The sequence below is a fragment of the Oncorhynchus kisutch genome, linkage group LG18 (assembly GCF_002021735.2).
Source record: "Oncorhynchus kisutch isolate 150728-3 linkage group LG18, Okis_V2, whole genome shotgun sequence".
NCBI classification, from domain to species: domain Eukaryota; kingdom Metazoa; phylum Chordata; class Actinopteri; order Salmoniformes; family Salmonidae; genus Oncorhynchus; species Oncorhynchus kisutch.
In genome coordinates, this window is record NC_034191.2 from 69416697 (window position 1) to 69438385 (window position 21689).

Below are 21689 nucleotides of genomic sequence, written 5' to 3' on the forward strand. Positions count from 1 at the left end.
TTCTAGCCTACTGAGCGAAAGAGCCATTTAAATCTAATTAAAAGTTTAAAAACCCAGACTTGTCATGATATGATAGGAGGTACAGTTGTTCACACCACTGGGAGACAATGTCATTGGCGATGTGGGAAAAGACAGTGGTCCTGTGGGAGGAACAAAGTCCCCAGTGGGAAGCAAATAAAGAGCTCACAAATTAACTCCAGGCATAACAAAGCTGTATTTAATTCCCTTGTTAAGGAGCAGAAGAAACCCCTTGTGTTTATTTATATTACATAGTAACAGAATACATATCTTAACTGTTTTTTTAAAATCTCATCACATAACACATTCAATATTTCAAAGTTTGTTTCTCATTAAATAGGAACAGAATAAATATTCATTTCTGAATTTCGGTGGCCACAGACCCTCTCTTTCTTAGATGGACATTCAGGCGACTGACTGATGCTTCTCCAGAACCATATTAGACATTCTGTTTTATCACTTCCTTCAGCGCTAACACACACACACACACACACACACACACACACACACTTCAGTACAGAAAGAGCATTGTTTCCTGTATCACATCCCTGTCTAATGAGTCTGCTTGGAACAAAGTTAGTATGAAAATGACATTAAACCCCCCTGCCCTAAATGGACACCAATACCACTGGTCTCCAGTCCTCACCATGTCATACTGTAGTTGTGAACACTGCCTCTGGTGGTAACAGGGTGATACGGCCTGCAGGGAAAGCCAATTGAGATCTAAGCCAGGCTAATGGAGGAAGACACTGATCTGAAAGGATTGGATAGATGTTGAAAATGGATTGAGTGGAGGCTCCACCATTTTGCTTTCACCTAGTCATTCCTTTCAGGTTTGTGAACATGAAACTATTACTTAGGTGATAGAAATCAGGCCATGACAGGCAGGTTCTCCCAAAGTAGGGGCTTTAAACACAGACATTAGAGCAGGGGTGGTAAACTCATTCCACAGAGGGCCGAGTGTCTGCAGGTTTTTGGTTTTCCTTTCAATTAGACAGACCTAGACAACAAGGGTGAGGTGAGTTCCTTACCAATTAATGACCGTAATTCATCCATCAAGTACAATGATGGAGCGAAAACCCACAGACATTCTGCCCTCCGTGGAATGAGTTTGACACGTGTGCATTAGAGGAGTGGGGGATGATGATTGAGGAGTTTAAGAGTCTGGGGATAGGGGGGAGAGCGTACTACAGAACAGATACTCTCCATCTCCCAACAGATGAATTATTCATCAATGCCCAGGAGTAAACAAGAGAACAGCACTATAAAGTTTAAACATTTAACAACGCAAAACGGTCCTTCCGTTCCTCCTTCATGTTATTGCATTATTTGCCTGTCTCCCTAACAGACGAGTCCAACTACAAGTGCTTCCTGCTAAATTACCTCACACACTTATTTGCTTTAGATGTTTCTTTCTGACTTGTGATACTAATAGTGTCAAAGGCTGAAACTAATTTGAAGAACTATTGGACATCCACCGTGGATCTATGGGGTTCGATGGCTAGGTTTAAAGAGCTGGAACAGGTAGGCAGACAGCAACAACATTCTAGGGACCACTGGCCAAGTAAAATGTAATTAAAAAGGTCTAATAGAACCACAATAGCCTTTGTCCAAACACATACACATGATAGAGGACACTTTAAAAAGGGTTGTTGGAGCTTTAAATTGAAGGATTCCAATATTAGCTCTAACTTAATGTTTTCTGCTTAAAATGCAACGAGGATGACTCTTCCCAACCCCAAAACACAGGCGGCGGTGGTGACATATTTACACATCGTCAACCAAATCAAATCTACAGAAGCGACTGACTGATTGCTGTAGTCCATTTGTGACATCACAGGGTATCTGTTGAAAGAGTTTGAGACTGATCAGCAGCGGCTAGCTATAGTAGCTCTTTAAGCTAAGTGCTATCTGTAAATGTGGACCTCAGAAGCATCGTGACAGAGGCCGAAGAGAAACAAGACAAGAAAAAACATTTCAAAAAAACAAAAGGTGCTGAAAATAAGTCTAAAAAAATAACACTTTAATTCTCTGCATTAGCCGCCGCCACCCCCCACCCCTTTGGGTTCTACCATTTCAGAGTGAACACAATGAATATTTCAATGGTAAATTAAAACATTAAAGCGCTATGTACATGTACCGTCCTCTCTGCTCGGGCATGCTCAGTTCAGCCAGCAGGGGGCGAGGTGGAGCCGGTGGTGTTCTGGGGTCAGGGGATTCAAGGGGTCAGGGCAGGGCAGGGTCAGTCCTGGTGAGCAGGGAGGATGGGCTGCCTGCAGATGGGGCAGGTGTTGTTCTCAGAGAGCCAGCGGTCGATGCAGTGGATGTGGAACTCGTGGGCGCAGGGCAGGCGGCGCAGTTTGTTCCCTTGGGCATAGTCGTTGATACAGACACTGCAGGCGCGCCCCGCTTCCCCCTCCAGGCTGGCCTGGCCATAGGTGCGCGTGGCTAGTATGTCAATCTGCTCTTTGGTCAGGCCGCGCGGGTGCTCCTCGTCCTCCTCGTCGTTGAGCAGGAAGAAGTGGGCCAGCCGCAGGATGGGCAGCGTGCCGTTCTCTACCAGGTTGTTTGTGTCCCTGCTCATCGGCCGACCATCATCGGGGGTTGGGATTCCACCGTTGTCACTCCCACCTAACCTCCCATGCACTCCTTCCTCCTCATCACCCCCCCCCTCTCTCTCCATCTCTGTCTCTCCTGCCTGGCCTCCAGCCACAGTTCCACTCTCATTACTGTGGCTATGGTAAGTCTGTGTGGTGTTGGTGTTAGCATTGGGTCCTGCAGGGTCCTGGTGACCGGGAGTACCCTCGGTGGTCTCAGCGTCAGCCTCCGTCTCCATGAGGGAGCTGAGCTCCCCGAAGCCGGTCATGATCTGTCTGAGGATGGAGCGCAGGGCGGTGGAGCTGGGCTCCCCCAATCCAGTCTCACTGATCCTCCTCAGAGGGATCCGGATGGTGCTGACGTAGGTCCGGATCCCGGCCCGCTCCGAGCGGGAGATTGTGCGCCGGAAGCCCCCGCTGTCGCTCTCGAAGGTGACAGTGTTCTCGGCGGCGCGGGCCCGGGAACGGGTTCGGCTGGCGATGCTGTCCCGGTCCCGGTTCTCTCCCGGTCGGATGCGCCGCACCTGCAGATCCAGCATGATGGTGGGGTGGCGCCGCACCCCCCCTGCACCCCCCGACCCGGCCGAGTGTGCCTCTCCCTCCTGCTCACCTGCCTCTGGGCCAGGCTCTGCTAGTACAGCTGGCTCTGACACGGCCTCACCGGTCTCCATGGAGACAGAAGCAGTTCTGTTTCCGGGCTCAGCAGTGTGGCCATTATTAGAGACACCATTTCCATTCCCACCACTAGGAGGCAAGGTAGCCGAGTTAGGGGCGGGGTTTCTCTGAAGAGGGGAGCGGCTGCGTCTCCTAGATGACCGGGAGGTAGTCCCACCTCCTGCTGCAGCCCTGCGGGTCCGGCCGCGAGATCGAGTCCTGCTGCTACGAGGCTCACGCCCCACAGACGCCACCTGGGGGCCAGACTGGGGCGGTACACGGGGGAAGTCCAGGGTAGGTAACCCCTCATCCTGCCCCTCCCCTGGGGAGGAAGCTCTGCTTGGGGGTTGGAGCTGTGGAGGGCTTATTTGATCCTGAAGGATAGGGGGGGTGATGGGGACTGGGGGTGGTGGGAGGTTGAGGGCTGCTGTACCGCTTAGTGCAGTAGGGGGGGGCAGGGGTGTGGTGAGGGGTGCGGGAGTCAGAGGGATGGTGGTACTACTGCGTGTACGGCGGATCTGAGCCCTCCTGCCCTGGGTGGCTCGAGGTAAGGGATAGGGGGAGGGCCGGGCAGGGGTGTAGGGGGCAGTGCGTATGGAGGCTGAGGAGGCTGTGGATGGAGGGGGGACAGGGGACAGCTCTGAGGGGTCGGGGGCATCACTGTGCTCCCCTGGCTCTGGCTGCTCATGGTTGATGTTGATCTCCAGGCTGAAGCGGAACTCTCCACTGTTGGGGTTGGTGCGGCTGACCGCGCGCCACGTCTGGTTGCCGCTCTGGCCACTGCGCGTGGCGTTCCCTGTGCGTCGGAAGGTGTTCAGCCACTCCAGCAGTGAGTCGCCGTTAGACGTCTCTGCTCCCGGCTCAGCAGTAGCTATACAGACAGCAGCTCGTTACTGAACTGAGTCAGTTGTAATTATCTAGTAATACTTTGATCAATAATAAATCAAATGAACTGAGTGAGTATACAGCAGCAATTAGGCCATGAACCTTTTGAGACCCATAACAATCTGTCAGTTTAGGTTATACAGACCCTTTAGCATTAATTTCCCACAGTAAGCCCTATAAGCCCATAGAACCACGACCACCGCTATAGCTCTTTATTCCTACCTGCCCCTCCCTCGCTCTCCTCCCCCTCAATGCTGCTCCCCTCCTCCTCTCCGGCCTCAGTGTTCTGTGGGAGTGGTTCAGGACGGGGCTGAGATGACACACGCTCCTTTGCCCCGTCCAGGCGCTGCCGTAGCTCCTCCGCTGTCACCTCACCTGGGGAACAACATGTCCCCTTTTAGGTCAAGATGGAGGACTTATATGCTTGATTGTCCAGATTCATTTTCAGCCCTTAGTAGCCAACATGAAGCCATTACATTATAAAATGTGATAGTTTTATTACACAACGTGTGTAGGCCTATATTAGGGTGCATTTGCAGGTTTCAGTCTATTGGGTTGGGACAGGGCTGCTGTCCTATGGTTATTGTTTCTCCACAGCATTAATTAGCGCCACTAATTAGATAAGGCAGGGATGGGCAACTCCAGTCCTCAGGGGCCGGAGTGGTCACACCTTTCCTCCATCTCTAGAAAACACAGCTGATTAAACTAATTTAATTTTAAATTGAAGATCATGATTAGTTGATTATTAGAGTCAGGTGTGCTGGAGGGGCAAAAGTCTGAGACCAATCAGGACACTGTAGGACTGGAGTTGCCTATCCCGTGGTTGTCCTGGTACAAATTAGCCAGTTATTTAAAATCAATGAGGAAAACCAGTAGACACCGCTGCCCTGGAGCTATGCAACCCTGCATTAGGGGTTCTAGTGAAGTTACGTGTACTAGGTTCCTCTCACCAGGTGTGCCCAGCAGGTTGCTGTCTCTCATAAGGCGGTACTCTTCCTCACTCAGCTCGTTGATGAAGTGATAGTACGCCTCCTCCCGTCGAAGACGCTCTGCCTGACGCCGCCGCTCGTCTTGCCCGCTAGGAGGGTCCATCACCATGGAATCCGCTGTGGCACACAGAGGGCGGTAGGTGGGGTGTCAGAAATGTGGAACACCTGGCTGGAACTTACCTGGGTACTGCTTTAGTAATACATCCATCATTCAATCATTAAGTTGATCACAGATATTTTGGTTCTATACAACTGACAAACATGGATGAGAACGAGACTTTACAGACCATCCAATTCCCTGGGGAAAAACCTCAGGTCAAGTTTTTTTTATAACGATCAATGCAATTATGTGACATTACCACATCAGACGCCTTCACTTTATTAAACGTGTGTCCCCACCTTTAGCCATAAACCATGTCAAAACAACACTATCCATTCTGCTGTGGGATGAGACATGGCCAGTAAGAGGTCGTCTGAGACATTGCTAAGTAATTGCGGACTATTCTTTGGGTGCGGAAATCAGTCGTTTTTATCAACTTAATTTTATGTGACGGAGCTAGTCGCTGATCAACTACTTAGTAAATCGGCTACAAAAATCAAACCTGAGTTCCGACATCTAGCAGGCTAACCTTCTTAGATTCAGAAACCTCCACAACAGCATCGATGGCACACCGATAGACCGCAATGAATATTCAGTTGGCAACAATCATGCCATTTAGAGAAATATTCCAGCCTCTACAAAACATGCCATGTTGGAGAACACAGGAGAAAGGACCAACAAAAAAAAACTGACGCTAGTGTCATCCTACTAGCTACCAATCACCGACGCAGGAACGATCACACAGCCACGTCGGAGGAGGGACATGACAAAGAATAGTCGGGCTCCATGTAAGTTCACTATGTAGAGGACAAAAAAAATCGTAGCCTAACCATTGCAACAGAAATATATAAGCGTCTCCAACTAATAAAAATCTTCACACCTATACGCCGGTTTCACATTGCCTTTCAAAGCCGCGAGCTGTCATTTTGAATGCGCAACGCATTTGTTAGTTGTCGACAGCTAGCTATCTGGTGAAAGGTTTCGCCAACAAATAAGACAATTATTTTAACGAGTAACACACGAACTGAGTGCATACAATACTCAACCTAAACATAGTTTTTTTAGCTCGAGAATATGGAGTTGACAACAAAATGTAGAGGTATTTTTGTACCTGACACAGCAGCTGTAATATCGACGCGTTTGCTTCCCTCTCTGCTCTGATTACAATGTAGCCAAGATGGGACCAACTGTGCTACACTTCTCACTGTTCGATCAAAGACCAGCAGTGTCAGATTAGTTCCTACCTTACGAAACCGCACGACTACATTATTAAAAGGTGCCGATTATAACAGATAATTGTTGTGTTAAAATCTATCTATTTAATTGTGTTTAATTGTGAAGAGGACTGTTTTCAATTTGAAACAGGTTCTTTTTCACAAATGTATTTTACATAACCACGAAGTTGATCATTTTCTCCAAGCAGTCTGAAGGTAAATATATGAATAGATAGCAATGACACCCCCCCCCCCCCCCCCCCCCCAAGTTTTTCAATGTCCGTGCGCATATCTTGACTCCTCTTTATGCCTTTATTAGACGCCAGAATGATCTAATTTTGGATATCCAACATCAGATTACGATTAAGGAGTGGCATAATTGCCATGAAATGTGTAGAGGAAACACTTGAACTGGCTTCAGAGATGCCAGCACCAAAGTTCTGATAATAAAACGTGATGTTTTTGTGTGAATAGTACAATTTGTATCCCCTTCACGTTACAAAGAGTTAAAATCCACGTGGTGTTCTAAACATATAGCCCCGTCCATTTCTGTGCAATAACGACATTTTACGACAGTGCAGTGCGTGGTTTTTCAGTTCTCCAGAGTGATACCGGCTGGAGAAACGCAGTAGCAAGATAATACAAGAGAACGGGGAAACTAGTTTTACTGCCCATACCTGGCCCTTCGTCGCCGATAAGAAACCTGCGTCTTCTCTGGTAAACATAAACCTAGCCGTTAAATGTGGAAATAGGGCTGAGGAGAGAGCGACGCGAAGGAAGGCAACAACAAATTCTAACTGGGGTTGTGAAGTAAGTTGCCTCCCAAGCGGCGCTTTAAAAGGAAGCAGAAGATAATTGACCTAAACAACAGAGAGAATGGACTACGATTTCAAAGTGATGCTGACCGGAGAGAGAGAACGTGTCGAGGACCTGTTTGAATACGAGGGATGCAAAGTGGGAAGAGGCACCTACGGTCATGTATACAAAGCAAAGAGAAAAGATGGGTGAGTTGATAATGAGAGCCAGTAAGAAGGCCCTCAGGTCCACTAGTCTCCCAATAAAAAAACTCGGTTTGTCTTGGTTGCTCTTGTTTTCAAGGCCACCCTCTCCGTTACACCTATTTGTAACTCGTAGTACGGGGAACATTTTAAAGAACCAACTGAATAAACTCAGTACGTCATAGCACTTGGAGAACAGGGCTCGAGTTCCATGACAAAGCTGATTTGAGCACTGACCTCAGTGGCCCATCACTTTATTTTATTTAACCAGACAAGTTAGTTAAGAACAAGTTCGTATTTACAATAACGGCCCTCCAAAAGGCCTCCTACGGGGGCTGGGATTAACAATACAATTAAAATAAAACGCGATAAGAGAGACCTAAAACAACGGCATGGTAGCAACACATGACAGCAACACGGTAGCAGCACAAAACATGGTACAAACATTATTGGGCACAGACAACAGCACAAAAGGCAAAGAAGGTAGAGAACAATGCATCACGCGACGCAGCCACAACTTTCAGTAACTAACAGCTGTGCAATGTGTTAGCTGAATCCACCAGCTAACCTTGCTGTATTGTAGTTAGTATGCTAGTATAATGCATTTCAAATCCGGTATAGTTTTAAAATATGCCTGCGCTCGCAGATGAAACGGAACAGAGCGGGGGATGTTGTAACAACATTGTATGTGGGGTATTGCAGTCATCAAGCAAGTCTAGCTCCAAACAGAATAACGAGGATATTTTTGTATCAAATTATGCCGTATCATTTTTTTGCATTTCGAGATATATTTTCGCAGTAATATGGACAAACTGAGTGAAGTAGGCCAGCCTTTGTGTGATAGCCTATTACAGACGCAGCCAAGCAAGTCAGGGGCAGGTGCAGTCGCGCGCAGGGAATGTTTGGTTTGGCGGGTTTGAGGTGTCTGGATCGGCCTGGCTACACAATACATAATAATGGGTTTACAGAAAGCAGTTGTATCACCAGGTGCTTTACATTGTATGGCACTTTACATTGTATGGCACTTTACATTGTATGGAGGAATCTCACCCCCTCTAATAATAGAAGGAAAGTGTTTCAAATCTCAAAAGGAGGGACATTAAATGTATACAGGTATTCTGCATGGATTAACACAGTGAAGAGGCCCCCTTCATATAGATGAGATGGACATGATAATAAATGTGATCCTTCTATTGGCCATGTTACTCTCTTTACTATCATGTCTTTTCTCCCTAGTATGTAGTGTGGAATAGAAAACTATGCTGTAAGGTGTGCTGTAGGGATGCATAGATGTGACATTTTTGGCCGATTCTGATATTTTACATTTGAGTGTCCTTTTTTTAAGCATTCTAGTACAGTTAAATAGTTAACACACACGGACATAGCGGTCTAAGGCACTGCATCTCAGTGCAAGCGGTGTCACTACAGTCCCTGGTTCGAATCCAGGCTGTATCACATCCGGCCGTGATTGAGAGTCCCATAGGGCAGCACACTTGGCCCAGCGTTGGCCGAGGTAGGCAGTCATTGTAAATAAGAATTTGTTCTTAACTTACTTGCCTAGTTAAATAAAGGTTACACACACACCATACCACACTGACCAAAAAGTTATTTTGTTGGCATTTACGTATGTCCCCATTACCTGTAAAACATAATCAAACCTATTTCTTTCACTTACTTGCTGTGCTGTTTCGTTGTTAATTTGTTCAGTCGTTTCATTCTCAACCAGGATTTTCAGCTCTGTCTGTCCGTGGCCTCTCTTCCTCTGTGCGCACTGTCACTGTGTCCGTTTCCATCTTGTCCAGCTGTCTCTGTAACATTTCACGTAAACCCTGTTTCTTGTCTGCATCGAAGTAGCGGTCCTTGTTCCTAGCATCGAGCATGGTGGCGACACGGTAAAGAGGCTCAGAGAGAATACCACCGAATCACTTGTTCACAGCCTCGAGTACTTTTGTAAAGTTAACCCCACGGTCTGTCTGCAGTTTTGTTGAGCAGGCGTTTCAGTGCCATGACAGAGGGTTAGCTTATTTCTCCAGTCAGTTGTTCAAATGGTGCTAAGTGTGTATATGTTCTCAAATGGCATTAAAATGGCTGCAGCGGTATGAGAACCAGCACATTCTTGAGCATGCAATTTCGTACTTTCCTCAGTACGAAATCCTCGTTGACCCACTGTGCTGTCAGACTCCGCATGCTCATGGGGCTGCCATCGCTTGTCCAAATGTCAGTCGTGAAGCTAATAGCAGTGACGCCCATATCAAGTAGCATAATGAATTCCATTATCTTGGCGTTAATGGATTTCGCCTTTTGAGTTGTCTCGCTGAAATTTTCTTAGTCTTTCAAATGACGGCTCAACTTGAACTTGTTTAGTTGTTGGAAGTGTACACTTAGTATTTTTCTGCTTTTGTTCTGTGTAGCGCTGTGTATTTTTCGTGGCGTTATTACTGTAGTATCTGGGATCTACATCTGTTTATATTAGTTATTGTGCTGTTACTAAGCAGTAATGCATTACGGCAGTGTTACGTTACTACACCTAATAGGAAATGCACATGCGCACTGGGATGCCGGGAACTGTAGAGCACGAGGGGTTTTGACTAAACGAAAACTAACTGTACTCCCGTCTCCTGCCTAGTCATTTCTCCACAACACAAATATTACAATTATGTGATCTACCTATGTTATAGGTATGCACGTCAGCTTTGACATCGGTTTTGCACATCAGCGTTAAGCTAGACCACAGGTCGATGCCAGCGTTTTTAGCTAATATCCTCCTATTCTGATATCGTGCATCCATACTATGCTATTATCTCATGACCAAGTACTGTAAAGCACTGTAAAACTTGCAAACGATGTTATTCTATACATGTCTCGATTACGTTTTCTCTTCAACCAAAGATGTTTTGAAAAGAAAAATAGGCTAGACTAATTTATGTAGACCAATGCTGAGAACCATTTTAATGGAAATTCATAGGCTAAATAGTAATGTCCAATAAATTATTCAAAATACTAGAATATATGGGTTTTGAGCAATCCCCAAATTAGTTTGTTTTGCTATTCTGGTTTAATTACCTTGGGCTCTTAACGTTATTGCATAGACCTAGTTTGACACAAAAAATATTTTTATGCATTGAACTTTTTAGCCTAAACATGTTCGTGTCTGGCTGAGACAAAAATCACTGCAGATGTATCCAAGAATGTAGACCATATCATAGCCATTTCAGCCAGGCAATGTTGTTTATTCCAGTTTTCCCATTGTCTTAAGTGTATTGTTCTCTTCTTGCTCCCTTCGTTAATTATTACCAGTGAAAGGACTGGTTAGGTTTATGCTATTACAATAAAGGTATTTTATACAGAGGCCATGAAGGAGAAGAGCTCATTTCAGACTGCAGACACCCTGTCCTTCCCCTTCTGTCCCAATCCAGCCATAACCTAGACTGGTGGTCTAGTCCAGTCCTCCTGGCCCCATCCTAGCCTGGTCCAGTCCTCCTGGCCCCATCCTAGCCTGGTCCAGTCCTCCTGGCCCCATCCTAGTCTGGTCCAGTCCTCCTGGCCCCATCCTAGTCTGGTCCAGTCCTCCTGGCCCCATCCTAGTCTGGTCCAGTCCTCCTGGCCCCATCCTAGTCTGGTCCAGTCCTCCTGGCCCCATCCTAGTCTGGTCCAGTCCTCCTGGCCCCATCCTAGTCTGGTCCAGTCCTCCTGGCCCCATCCTAGCCTGGTGGTCTAGTCCAGTCCTCCTGGCCCCATCCTAGGCTGGTGGTCTAGTCCAGTCCTCCCGGCCCCATCCTAGGCTGGTGGTCTAGTCCAGTCCTCCCGGCCCCATCCTAGCCTGGTGGTCTAGTCCAGTCCTCCCGGCCCCATCCTAGCCTGGTGGTCTAGTCCAGTCCTCCCGGCCCAATCCTAGCCTGGTGGTCTAGTCCAGTCCTCCTGGCCCCATCCTAGCCTGGTGGTCCAGTCCTCTTGGCCCCATCCTAGCCTGGTGGTCTAGTCCAGTCCTCCTGGCCCCATCCTAGTCCAACCCCATCCAATCCAGTCCTAACTCATCAAGTGGAGTCCAGATCATCCATGTTTTGTTTAATCCAGCCCAGATCCTTTACTGTAACTGGACCCTCAGGACACAAATCAGACCCACCAAGCAGCGGATCTAAAACATGACTGGTGGCTGCAACCGTGTTTTAACCAGCCCTAAGTGTGCAAAGATGTTTGTGTTTATTGTAGGAGATTGCTGTTTACGAGCCTCTCATGCCCTCATTTGTTCTACTGGAGTTGAAACGTGGCCCGAGGAGGCACAAAGAGCAGTTTATGAGATGATTTGGGCCGGATGGAGGGGTGGGGTTTGTACTAGTGAGGGGCTAACCTAACTTTGTGTGTCCCTTGCCAGCTGCCACAGTCTGTTTCCCCTCTACTGTATGGGGGTGAGCTTGATTATATGACATAAATCTGGAGGAAATTTAAGCATTTTGACCTCTCAGCCACTCATGTACCACCAACTGCCAGCTGGCCTCCGTGTCTCAGTGTAGCAAGGCCCTATGGGAACTGTAGTGAACTTTGGTTGATGCTGTATATTTTTCTGTCTTCAGGAAGGATGATAAGGACTACGCCCTCAAGCAGATTGAAGGCACTGGCATCTCTATGTCGGCCTGCAGAGAGATTGCAGTAAGTGTGTTGTTTAGTTCAAGAGCAGACATCCCATAATGTCTGTGTGAATGAATGTTTCTTCTTCTAGTTACTGCGGGAGCTGAAGCATCCTAATGTGATCTCACTGCAGAAGGTGTTCCTGTCACACGCAGACCGCAAAGTCTGGCTGCTCTTCGACTATGCTGAGCATGATCTCTGGGTAATAAACACACGCACACACACACACAGGTTTGGGGACGAACTGATTAAAAACCAATTGTAATCAGTAACGTTACCTGCAAAACTATAGTAATCAGATTAAATACTTTTGAAAAATGAAATTATTAATTCTAGGATTACTTTTAAGGATTACTTCTAGGATTACATTTGCGTTAAAAAAATCATTGACACCATTCTGTTTTCTCAATGGCATTTAAATCAGCATTGAAAAAATTGTCAAATTTAAGGTCCTGCCTGAGTGAGTCTGACCACAAGTCAGAGACCGCTGATGACACACCAAATGCACTTGATGGATTGTGGGAAAAGAGCAGGAATAGGCTTTTGTAGGCCCACAGTCCAAGCTATGTCTTCCAGTGGTACGACTGCTGTCGACATCCAAAGATTATCCAACTTGAATAAAAGCTTGGCGGTAAGGGCCACACAGATATCATTAGTGTTGATATCTACATAGAGCAATGATGTGAATCACACTGCTGCTCTCTCATTTAGCTATTTGCCTCATGTATTGTGGTTGTTGTGGATGGCTGTTCACAAATGTATTTGTGTATTATTTTTACCCAATAATGGTTGAATTGAAGAATAAGCTGTCTATCAATCTGTTTTTGCAACCAGTGAACAGCCAGTGAAAATATGCAACAGCTGCTTAATGCTTATGGGGGAAAAGTTAGAGGGAGTTCCTCCCTTCTAAACTACTCTGTGGTGTTGTGCTCCATACTGTCAAAAATGAGTTTACTTTAAGAAGACCACGAGTGGGTCTTTTATTGCTCAATCTAATTTGTGCTGATTAAAAAACAAACAAACATAGGCCTAACGGACACATATTCTAACGCACACACTTTTGATAGACTTAAACCTCTGCAAATTATATAGATATCAGCATTTCAATGAGAGCAGCATTTTTTTTCAGCTCGAAGCAATGAGCCCAACCAGTCCTCCATGACAACAAAATCATAAACAACAAAGTAAGCTAATAAGTTGTTAGTTTTTGGGTTATGCTCAGGTAAAACAATTTGGATAATCTATAATTATAAGTCTTATTGTTGAATGTCAAGGTTTATTACATTATTTGGAATGACTGGAAATCGGACACTTTTTATTTTTATGTAAAGAGTAAGCCTAATCATATTATCTGTAGTAGAAAGCAATGGCTTAGAAGAAGCCTACATAACCAACCTATAAAGTAAAATGCAACGTCCATTTATGGCCAGCTATGTAATCTCTAACATTGTTTTTTCCTGCAATAGATGTCGTTCAGTTGGCAATATTCATTTTTGTCTCCTTCTAATGCCTCTAAGGGGAAAGTAATCTAAAAGTAACGGAATGATTTGCATGAACACTCTCAGATTTTGTATCTGATACATCCATCCACACTATAAACAAACACATACACACACACACACACATACACACGTGCACATTTGTTTTTACATTTACACACTTTTTTTTTAAACGTTTGAATATTTTACCTTCACACTTGTTTAAATCCATTGATCCAGACATTGATAACACACAATAAGGATGCTCCCTCTCTCCACAGCACATCATAAAGTTCCACAGGGCGTCCAAGGCTAATAAGAAGCCCCTGCAACTGCCCAGGGGGATGGTCAAGTCCCTGCTCTACCAGATCCTGGACGGCATCCATTACTTACACGCCAACTGGGTCCTACACAGAGACCTGGTGAGGGACAGGGGAGAGGGTGGCGAGGGACAGGGGAGAGAGACCTGGCGAGGGACAGGGGGAGAGAGACCTGGCGAGGGACAGGGGGAGAGAGACCTGGCGAGGGACAGGGGGAGAGAGACCTGGCGAGGGACAGGGGGAGAGAGACCTGGCGAGGGACAGGGGGAGAGAGACCTGGCGAGGGACAGGGGGAGAGAGACCTGGCGAGGGACAGGGGGAGAGAGACCTGGCGAGGGACAGGTTGGGAGCGACCTGGCGAGGGACGGGGGGAGCGACCTGGCGAGGGACAGGGGGGGAGAGACCTGGCGAGGGACAGGGGGGGAGAGACCTGGCGAGGGAAGGAAGGAAGGCGAGTGCATCCTTTTCCTGCATGCCAACGGGGTCCTACACAGAGACCTGGGCCTTTACTCAATTGGATTTGCTCAACTCCTGCGTCCTCTCTCCTCCGTCTCTCGCCTCCTTTTGAAAAATGTCAAAGGTAATTGACAGGTGGCGAGCAGAGGGAACGTGAACGAAAATGTGCTTGTATTAAATTAGATTCTCCTCTCCATTTGTGCGTCATCAGGCAAATTACCTTTACATTTATTTTGAGATTCCACACCTGTAAAGTGATAAAATAAATGTAGCCTGTTCTGCAAGACATTTTTATAGATAAAAGCATAAGTAGCATATACATTTTAAATGTTTGCCTGCTCTTCTCCTCGTAAGCAACAACTGCTTCAAAGGGGGGGGGGGGGGGTCAAATATAAAAACTCTTCTGTGAATGACTGGTGGGATACACATGACTATCGTTGATGAAAGGAGGCTATCGAAGAGGAGAGGACACTCCTCCATTCACCTAACTAATTGACACTCTCCTCGACCACTTATCAGTTTCCGGGTCACAGAGGAGAGCGGACGGAGGACAGACTTTTGCCCAAATGAGAAAGGCCTTTGTGTGAGAGAGAGGGGGAGTGCGGAAGAAGGGGCAGTGGGGGGAGAGTGGGCATCCACGAACTGCTTCCTACAGAGACCTGATGAAAGTGGGGGATGAGGAAGGGAGAATAGGGGAGCAAAGGGGGGGAAATGGAGGGATGCAGGAAATGGAACAGTGGCTGAGCACTGTATAGTTGACCTGGTGGAGGAAATGAAGGTGCCTGGCCTGCTTCTCTCTGAGATGTGAGTTTCATTGTTACGCCACCAGAGGGTAGCATTGACACTACCTGAACCATTCATATGTTATTCAGCTTAACGTGGGCCAAACTAATCTTAATTCCTCTCGTTTGTGTATCAGTGTGGGTATTAGGATAATGGAAGTAAATATTTGGGTGATATTAACTGTTAATCTGTTTTTCCCCAGAAACCTGCAAACATCCTAGTGATGGGGGAGGGGCCGGAGAGGGGTCGAGTAAAGATCGGTACGATGGAGGTTGTGTTGTTTTTTTCAGCATAATGCTTTGTCTACATAGACTGGCTATAGTTTATTCACTGGTCATTACACACTATTTGTGCGTTATACTACATTATCATATTATTATGTGGATTATTTCTTGTGTTGCTGTACAGCGGACATGGGCTTTGCCCGCCTCTTTAACTCACCACTGAAGCCTTTAGCAGATCTGGACCCTGTGGTGGTCACCTTCTGGTACAGGGCACCAGAGCTACTGCTAGGTGCCAGGCACTACACCAAAGCCATCGGTGAGAATGGCCACGGGGTGGGTGGGTGTGCTGTGTACCAAGAGCTGAACTTCTGAGCTATTCTTCCACCATCCTAGGATAATTACTGTTGTGTGTGTGCATATTTGTGCGAGCATGTTCAAGTGGGTGTGTGGGCGTGGTTTAGAACACACTGTGATATCCAGGGCTCTGTCACATGGTCATATTTTACAAGGAGCACATGTGCTCCTAAATTGAAAAATGTAGGAGCACAAAGAAATGTAGGCGCAGATTGAGAAATATTCGATGTATTGATGATTTGCCAGCAATTACTAAATATAATTATTTTCCCCTAGGCACTGGTGGCCAAAATAAAAATATTTAGGGTCATATGAAACCAAAATGGTAGCACTGTAGAGCCCTGATATCTCTAATCCTCCCTGTGCATCTGTCAGACATTTGGGCGATTGGCTGCATCTTTGCCGAGCTGTTGACGTCTGAGCCCATCTTCCACTGTCGCCAAGAGGACATCAAGACCAGTAACCCCTACCACCACGACCAGCTGGACCGCATCTTCAACGTCATGGGCTTCCCCGCTGGTGAGAGAGCTGGGCTGGGGCAGGGCCTCTCCTCCTTTAGATCCACCACACACAGGCCACAAAATCAGCATGTAGAGGCTGAGAATACTTAAAAACTGGCTCTGGATTAAGAGGTTTATCCATGAGTGCTGGGGACTCTCATAACTTATCAGGACATGCCTTATGTGCATTGAAATGGTCGCTCGTACAGTATGTGTTAAATTATTAACCTTCCATCTGAATACCCATACTTGCGTTTTAAATAGTAGGCTATTTGGTGTATGCAAAAATATAACGTCAGTATGTGTACAACTTTAAATGCCAGGATGTTATATTCATTTTGTCTTTTCATCAAGTAGAATTCGCTGCACACTATTGAGGAAGAGAATTGTCTCTTTCATACTCATCTGATAATCAGAATAGGGAATGCGCTCTACCAAAATGAACGAATGGCGGGGAACAAGCACGATTGAGCATTAGATTATGCCTTCTCAGCATGGATCAACCTAGTATGTTTATATTTGTTGCTTCCTGCATATGTTTTTATGAAACAGTACGTTCTCAATAGTATGTAGTACTATTAGTACACAGCATGTCGTTTTTAGAAACTGGTCGGCAAGACAGATTTCAGACATATTTTTGACATGTGTATTATGAACCTGCCTGGCAAATAGGGATATATAAATAATACTGAAGAACAAGAGTGTAATTAAACCATGACTAGGCACAATTCTATTCTGGCCTGGCTTGTATGAGCCCAAAGCAATCTGTCTGTCCTGTACAAGTACTCACTGACAGTCTGAGGATGTAATCCGCAGAGAAGCACTCACTGACACAGTCTGATGATGTAATCCTCAGAGAAGGACTGGGAAGACATCAAGAAGATGCCGGAGCACTCCACTCTGATGAAAGACTTCAGGAGGAACACGTGAGTGGCTTTCTGCCAGCTCTGAACAAGATCATTTGTATCATTGTAATAATAGATTTGTCTTCTCATTCAAACTGAAGTGAGGTGGTCTGGTATACAAACTGAAATATGTTCGTATATAACACAGGTATACAAACTGAAATATGTTCGTATATAACACAGGTATACAAACTGCAGCCTTATAAAATACATGGAGAAACACAAAGTCAAACCAGACAGCAAAGCATTCCACTTGGTGAGTTGAAATTAGTTTTCTCAGTCTAACATTGCCTGAACGTTGTTGTTACATAGCATTCTTCAGTCTGACGTTGTATAAACGTTCCCTCTGTTTTACTCATGCTCTAACGTTTGTGTGTGTAGCTCCAGAAGCTGCTGACTATGGACCCGATCCGCAGGATCACATCTGAGCAGGCCATGCAGGACCCTTACTTCCTGGAGGAACCACTGCCCACCTCAGAGTGAGTCAGGACTCTAATAGAACTTTAGAACATATTAATTACAACATCTGTAACACATGTACAGTGCATTCGGGAAAGTAATCAAACCCCTTTTTCCACATTTGTTACATTACAGCCTTATTTTAAAATACATATTTTTAAATTTGCCTCATCAATCTACATGCAGTACCCTATAATGACAAAGCAAAAACAGGTTTTTACACATTTTCACATTTACATAAGTATTCATACCCTTTACTCAGTACCTTGTTGAAGCACCTTTGGCAGCAATTACAGCCTCAAGTCTTCGTGGGTATGACACTACAAGCTTGGTACACCTGTATTTGGGGAGTTTCTCCCATTCTTCTTTGCAGATCCCCTCAATCTTTGTCGGGTTGGATGGGGAGCGTTGCTGTACAGCTATTTTCAGGTCTCTCCAGAGACGTTTGATCGGGTTTAAGCCCGGGCTCTGGCTGGGCCACTCAAGGACATTCAGAGATTTGTCCCGAACCCACTCCTGCGTTGTCTTGGCTGTGTGCTTACGATCGTTGTCCTGTTGGAAAGTGAACTTTCACAACAGTCTGTGGTCTGAGAGCTCTGGAGCAGGTTTTCATTAAGGATCTCTCTGTACTTTGCTCTGTTCATCTGGTTTCCCAGTCCCTGCCGCTGAAAAACATCTCCACAGCTTGATGCTGCCACCACCATGCTTCACCATAGGAATGGTGCCAGGTTTCCTCCAGACGTGACGCTTGGCATTCAGGCCAAAGAGTTCAATCTTGGTATCAAATCAAAGTTTATTTGTCACGTACGCCGAATACAACAGGTGTAGACTTTACAGTGGAATGCTTACTTACAAGCCCTAACCAACAGTGCTATTTTTATGTAAAAAATTCGTATTAGGTGAACAATAGAAAAGTAAATAAATAAAACAGTGAATATGACAGTAACGAGGCTATATATAGGCACCAGTTAGTCAGGCTAATTGAGGTAATATGTACATGTAGGTATAGTTAAAGTGACGATGCATAGATGAGTAGCAACAGTGTAAAAGGAGGGGGGGGGGGGGGTCACAATGTAAATAGTCCTGGTAGCTATTTGATTTCCTGTTCTGGAGTCTTATAGCTTGGGGGTAAAAGCTGTTGAAAAACCTTTTAGACTTGGTGCTCTGTTTCCGCTTGCCGTGCGGTAGCAGTGATGCAACCATGCTCTCGATGTTGCAGCTGTAGAACCTTTTGAGGATTTCAGGACCCATGCCAAATCTTTTCAGTCTCCTGAGGGGGAATAGCCTTTGTCGTGCCCTCTTTACAACTGTCTTGGTGTGTTTGGACCATTCTAGTTTGTTGGTGATGTGGACACCGAGGAACTTGAAGCTCTCAACCTGCTCCACTACAGCCCCATCGATGACAATGGGAGCGTGCTCGGTCCTCCTTTTCCTGTAGTCCACAATCATCTCCTTTTGTCTTGATTACGTTGAGGGATAGGTGGTTATTCTGGCATCACCCGGCCAGATCCCTGACCACCTCCCTATAGGCTGTCGTGGCAGATGTGTTGTTACCTACCCTCACCATCTGAGGGCAGCCCGTCAGGAAGTCCAGGATCCAGTTGCAGGGGGAGGTGTGTAGTCCCAGGATCCTTTGCTTAGTGATGAGCTTTGAGGGCACTTTAGTGTTGAATGCTGAGATGTAGTCAATGAACAGCATTCTCACGTAGGTGTTTCTTTTGTCCAGGTGGGAAAGGGCAGTGTTGAGTGCAATAGAGATTGCGGCATCTGTGGATCTGTTTGGGTGGTATATGCATATTGGAGTGGGTCTAGGATTTCTGGGATAATGTTGTTGATGTGAGCTATGACCAGCCTTTCAAAGCACTTCATGGCTACAGACGTGAGCGCTACAGGTCAGTAGTTGCCTGAAACTAGCCGCCCTTACAGCTGATGGAACTGAGGAGTATTTCTGTCTGTAATTATGGCCTTTTTGTGGAGAAACTCATTCTGATTGGCTGGGCCTGGCTTCAAGTGGGTGGACCTAGGCCCACCCATGGCAGCGTCCCTGCCCAGTCATGTGAAATCCATAGATTAAGGCCTAATAAATTTTTCAATCAACTGATTTACTTTGAACTGTAACTCAGTAAAATCATTGAAATAGTTGAGTTTTATATTTTTGTTCAGTGTATATATTAAAACAACTAACACATTATTACTACATGTATAATACAACAAAACCCCTTACTACATACATTGCATTATAACGAATGTATTACATGTCTGGAGTGATGTGGTCCTATACCCTGTAAGATAAGTGGTGTGTTTGTGTCAGTGTGTTTGCAGGCTGCCAGATCCCATACCCCAAGAGGGAGTTCCTGACAGAGGAGGAACCAGAGGATAAGGCAGAGAAAGTCAGAAATGTGTGTGCCTCTTAGCTTTATATTTGGGTCAAAATATATGTTATATTTATACGTGTATTTTTTATCGACAGCGTAAAGGTTTAAAGGGAGCATTTTGAGTGTATTTCCAGTGTGGTTGATGAAGCCTTGGGTGTCTTTTTTAATATTCCAGAAGAACCAGCAGCAGGGGAACAACCACACCAACGGGGCAGGACATACTGGTAACCCTGACAACAGCCACGCACAGGGCCCTCCCCTAAAGAAGGTGCGAGTGGTCCCGCCCGTCACTACCTCAAGTGGCCTCATTATGACCTCAGACTACCAGGTAGGGGTAGTCTCATACATACATACATACATACATACATACATACATACATACATACATACATACATACATACATACATACATACATACATACATACATACATACATACAAAGCATCTACTATTTAGCATAGCAATACTATATACTCAGCAAAATCATGCTATCCCACCAAATCATAACTAATCAGACTATTTACAATTTGGTATCTTATCTCTCTCTCAGCGCTCCAATCCACATGCTGCCTACCAGAACCCCGGACCAAGCACATCACTGCCCCAAAACAGCATTGGATACTCCTCTACCTCCCAGCAGCCCCCGCAGTACTCACATCAGACCCACCGCTACTGACCCCTGACCCAGCCCTCGCCTGGCCCACTAGGGAGAATGTACTGAGGGAGGTGGGTGTGTCCATGGCAATACCCGCCCCTCCCCCCACATTTAACCCACCGGTCCACCCTCACTGCAATAGTCCGTTAGCCCAGTATGAAATACAATGAGCCCATCCTGAAAATTACAACTTCAACCATGAGCAACACATGGAGACTAAACCACAAAACTAGATGGAGAAGAACGGATGCTGTCAGTTGGTTCTTCCCTTGTTCCTTATGCTCTTCGTCGCTGTGTCTATGAACATTATAAAGTTAACCTTCAGAACTGGTACTTAACAAAAGCCACAACATGACAAGCAAACAAAAGATGGCTTCATTTGCAGTAAAGGCCACCCAGGGTGTTCCCCACTCCCTCCTTTCCTTCTCACCACCTCCACCAAAGCTCTCCCCCTTTCCAGCCAGATCCCCTCTTCCTGTTGAAGCTTCGATCAGACTTAAGCTGCTATGTGACTGCCAGCATCGACAGAGTACATGCCCCTCTGTCCTCCTGTCTCTGTCCTCCTGTCAGTCTTTCTTCTTGTCTGTCTGTCCTCCCTTCCGAGGGCGTCTTTGCTGGGGACCGAACTGAGCTGCTGACAGGAGCATGTTGGGAGTTTATGGGCCCCATCCACAGCTCTTGTTGGGGGCGTAATTGAGACAAAAACAAAGGAAAAAAAATGACAAAAGAAAAAATACTTGATATTAGTAGTTTATAATTGAATCTGTTTTCCTTGGTTTTCACTGACTGTATAAAAAAAGCAAGTGGCGAAGAAGCTTCCGTTGGCCTGAGAGAGCAGCTGTTTTTATCGCTGTGGGCAAAACCTTAGAACTTCACAATTACAAAACCAACCAATCGTGTGGAGGACGGCATATGGAACATGTATTGTATTTAAATATTTTACATGAAGCAAGTATCCTGACAATAAAAAGTGGAAATGTTAACATTGGAGTTGGGGGTTTCTCTTCTTTGTCTCTGTGTTAACCTGGAAAATGGAAAAAGAACGTATGTTCTCTTCCAGGAATAGAACCGTGTCTTCAATAATGGAACAATCCCAGTC

The 21689-nt window shown here is 45.8% G+C and overlaps 2 protein-coding genes across 4 annotated transcripts; one reads left to right on the forward strand and one right to left on the reverse strand.

The window, feature by feature from the left end:
* Positions 1 to 195: 195 nt before the first annotated feature.
* Positions 196 to 6317, reverse strand: rnf6 (ring finger protein (C3H2C3 type) 6). Of its 2 annotated transcripts, none has more exons than XM_031796648.1 (4): positions 5543 to 6317; positions 5105 to 5260; positions 4377 to 4529; positions 196 to 4140 (listed from the first exon to the last, which is right to left on the reverse strand). In XM_031796648.1, the coding sequence occupies exons 1-4, from the start codon at positions 5577 to 5579 to the stop codon at positions 2261 to 2263; spliced, it is 2226 nt and encodes a 741-aa protein (XP_031652508.1). In that variant the 5' UTR covers positions 5580 to 6317; the 3' UTR covers positions 196 to 2260. The 2 variants fall into 2 exon arrangements, with proteins under 2 accessions (XP_031652508.1, XP_031652509.1); XM_031796649.1 differs by having other exon boundaries at positions 5773 to 6310.
* cdk8 (cyclin dependent kinase 8) lies at positions 5021 to 21580 on the forward strand. Of its 2 annotated transcripts, none has more exons than XM_031796650.1 (13): positions 5021 to 5279; positions 12027 to 12102; positions 12173 to 12283; positions 13841 to 13981; positions 15321 to 15378; positions 15527 to 15658; positions 16072 to 16215; positions 17053 to 17122; positions 17285 to 17357; positions 17483 to 17580; positions 19872 to 19959; positions 20111 to 20263; positions 20486 to 21580. In XM_031796650.1, the coding sequence occupies exons 1-13, from the start codon at positions 5251 to 5253 to the stop codon at positions 20609 to 20611; spliced, it is 1299 nt and encodes a 432-aa protein (XP_031652510.1). In that variant the 5' UTR covers positions 5021 to 5250; the 3' UTR covers positions 20612 to 21580. The 2 variants fall into 2 exon arrangements, with proteins under 2 accessions (XP_031652510.1, XP_020364540.1); XM_020508951.2 differs by lacking the exon at positions 5021 to 5279 and adding an exon at positions 6867 to 7461.
* Positions 21581 to 21689: the final 109 nt, after the last annotated feature.

Coding starts and splice junctions, on each gene's coding strand:
- rnf6 (XM_031796648.1), bottom strand. CDS start 5,579: ATGGATAGTGTTGTTTTGACATGGTTTATGGCTAAAG. Junction 5,261..5,542: donor GACATGGTTTATGGCTAAAG/GTGGGGACACAC, acceptor TGTGTGCCACAG/CGGATTCCATGGTGATGGAC. Junction 4,141..4,376: donor GGAGAGCGAGGGAGGGGCAG/GTAGGAATAAAG, acceptor CTGTCTGTATAG/CTACTGCTGAGCCGGGAGCA.
- cdk8 (XM_020508951.2), top strand. CDS start 7,334: ATGGACTACGATTTCAAAGTGATGCTGACCGGAGAGAGAGAACGTGTC. Junction 12,284..13,840: donor ATGCTGAGCATGATCTCTGG/GTAATAAACACA, acceptor CTCTCTCCACAG/CACATCATAAAGTTCCACAG. Junction 17,358..17,482: donor ACAGCAAAGCATTCCACTTG/GTGAGTTGAAAT, acceptor TTGTGTGTGTAG/CTCCAGAAGCTGCTGACTAT.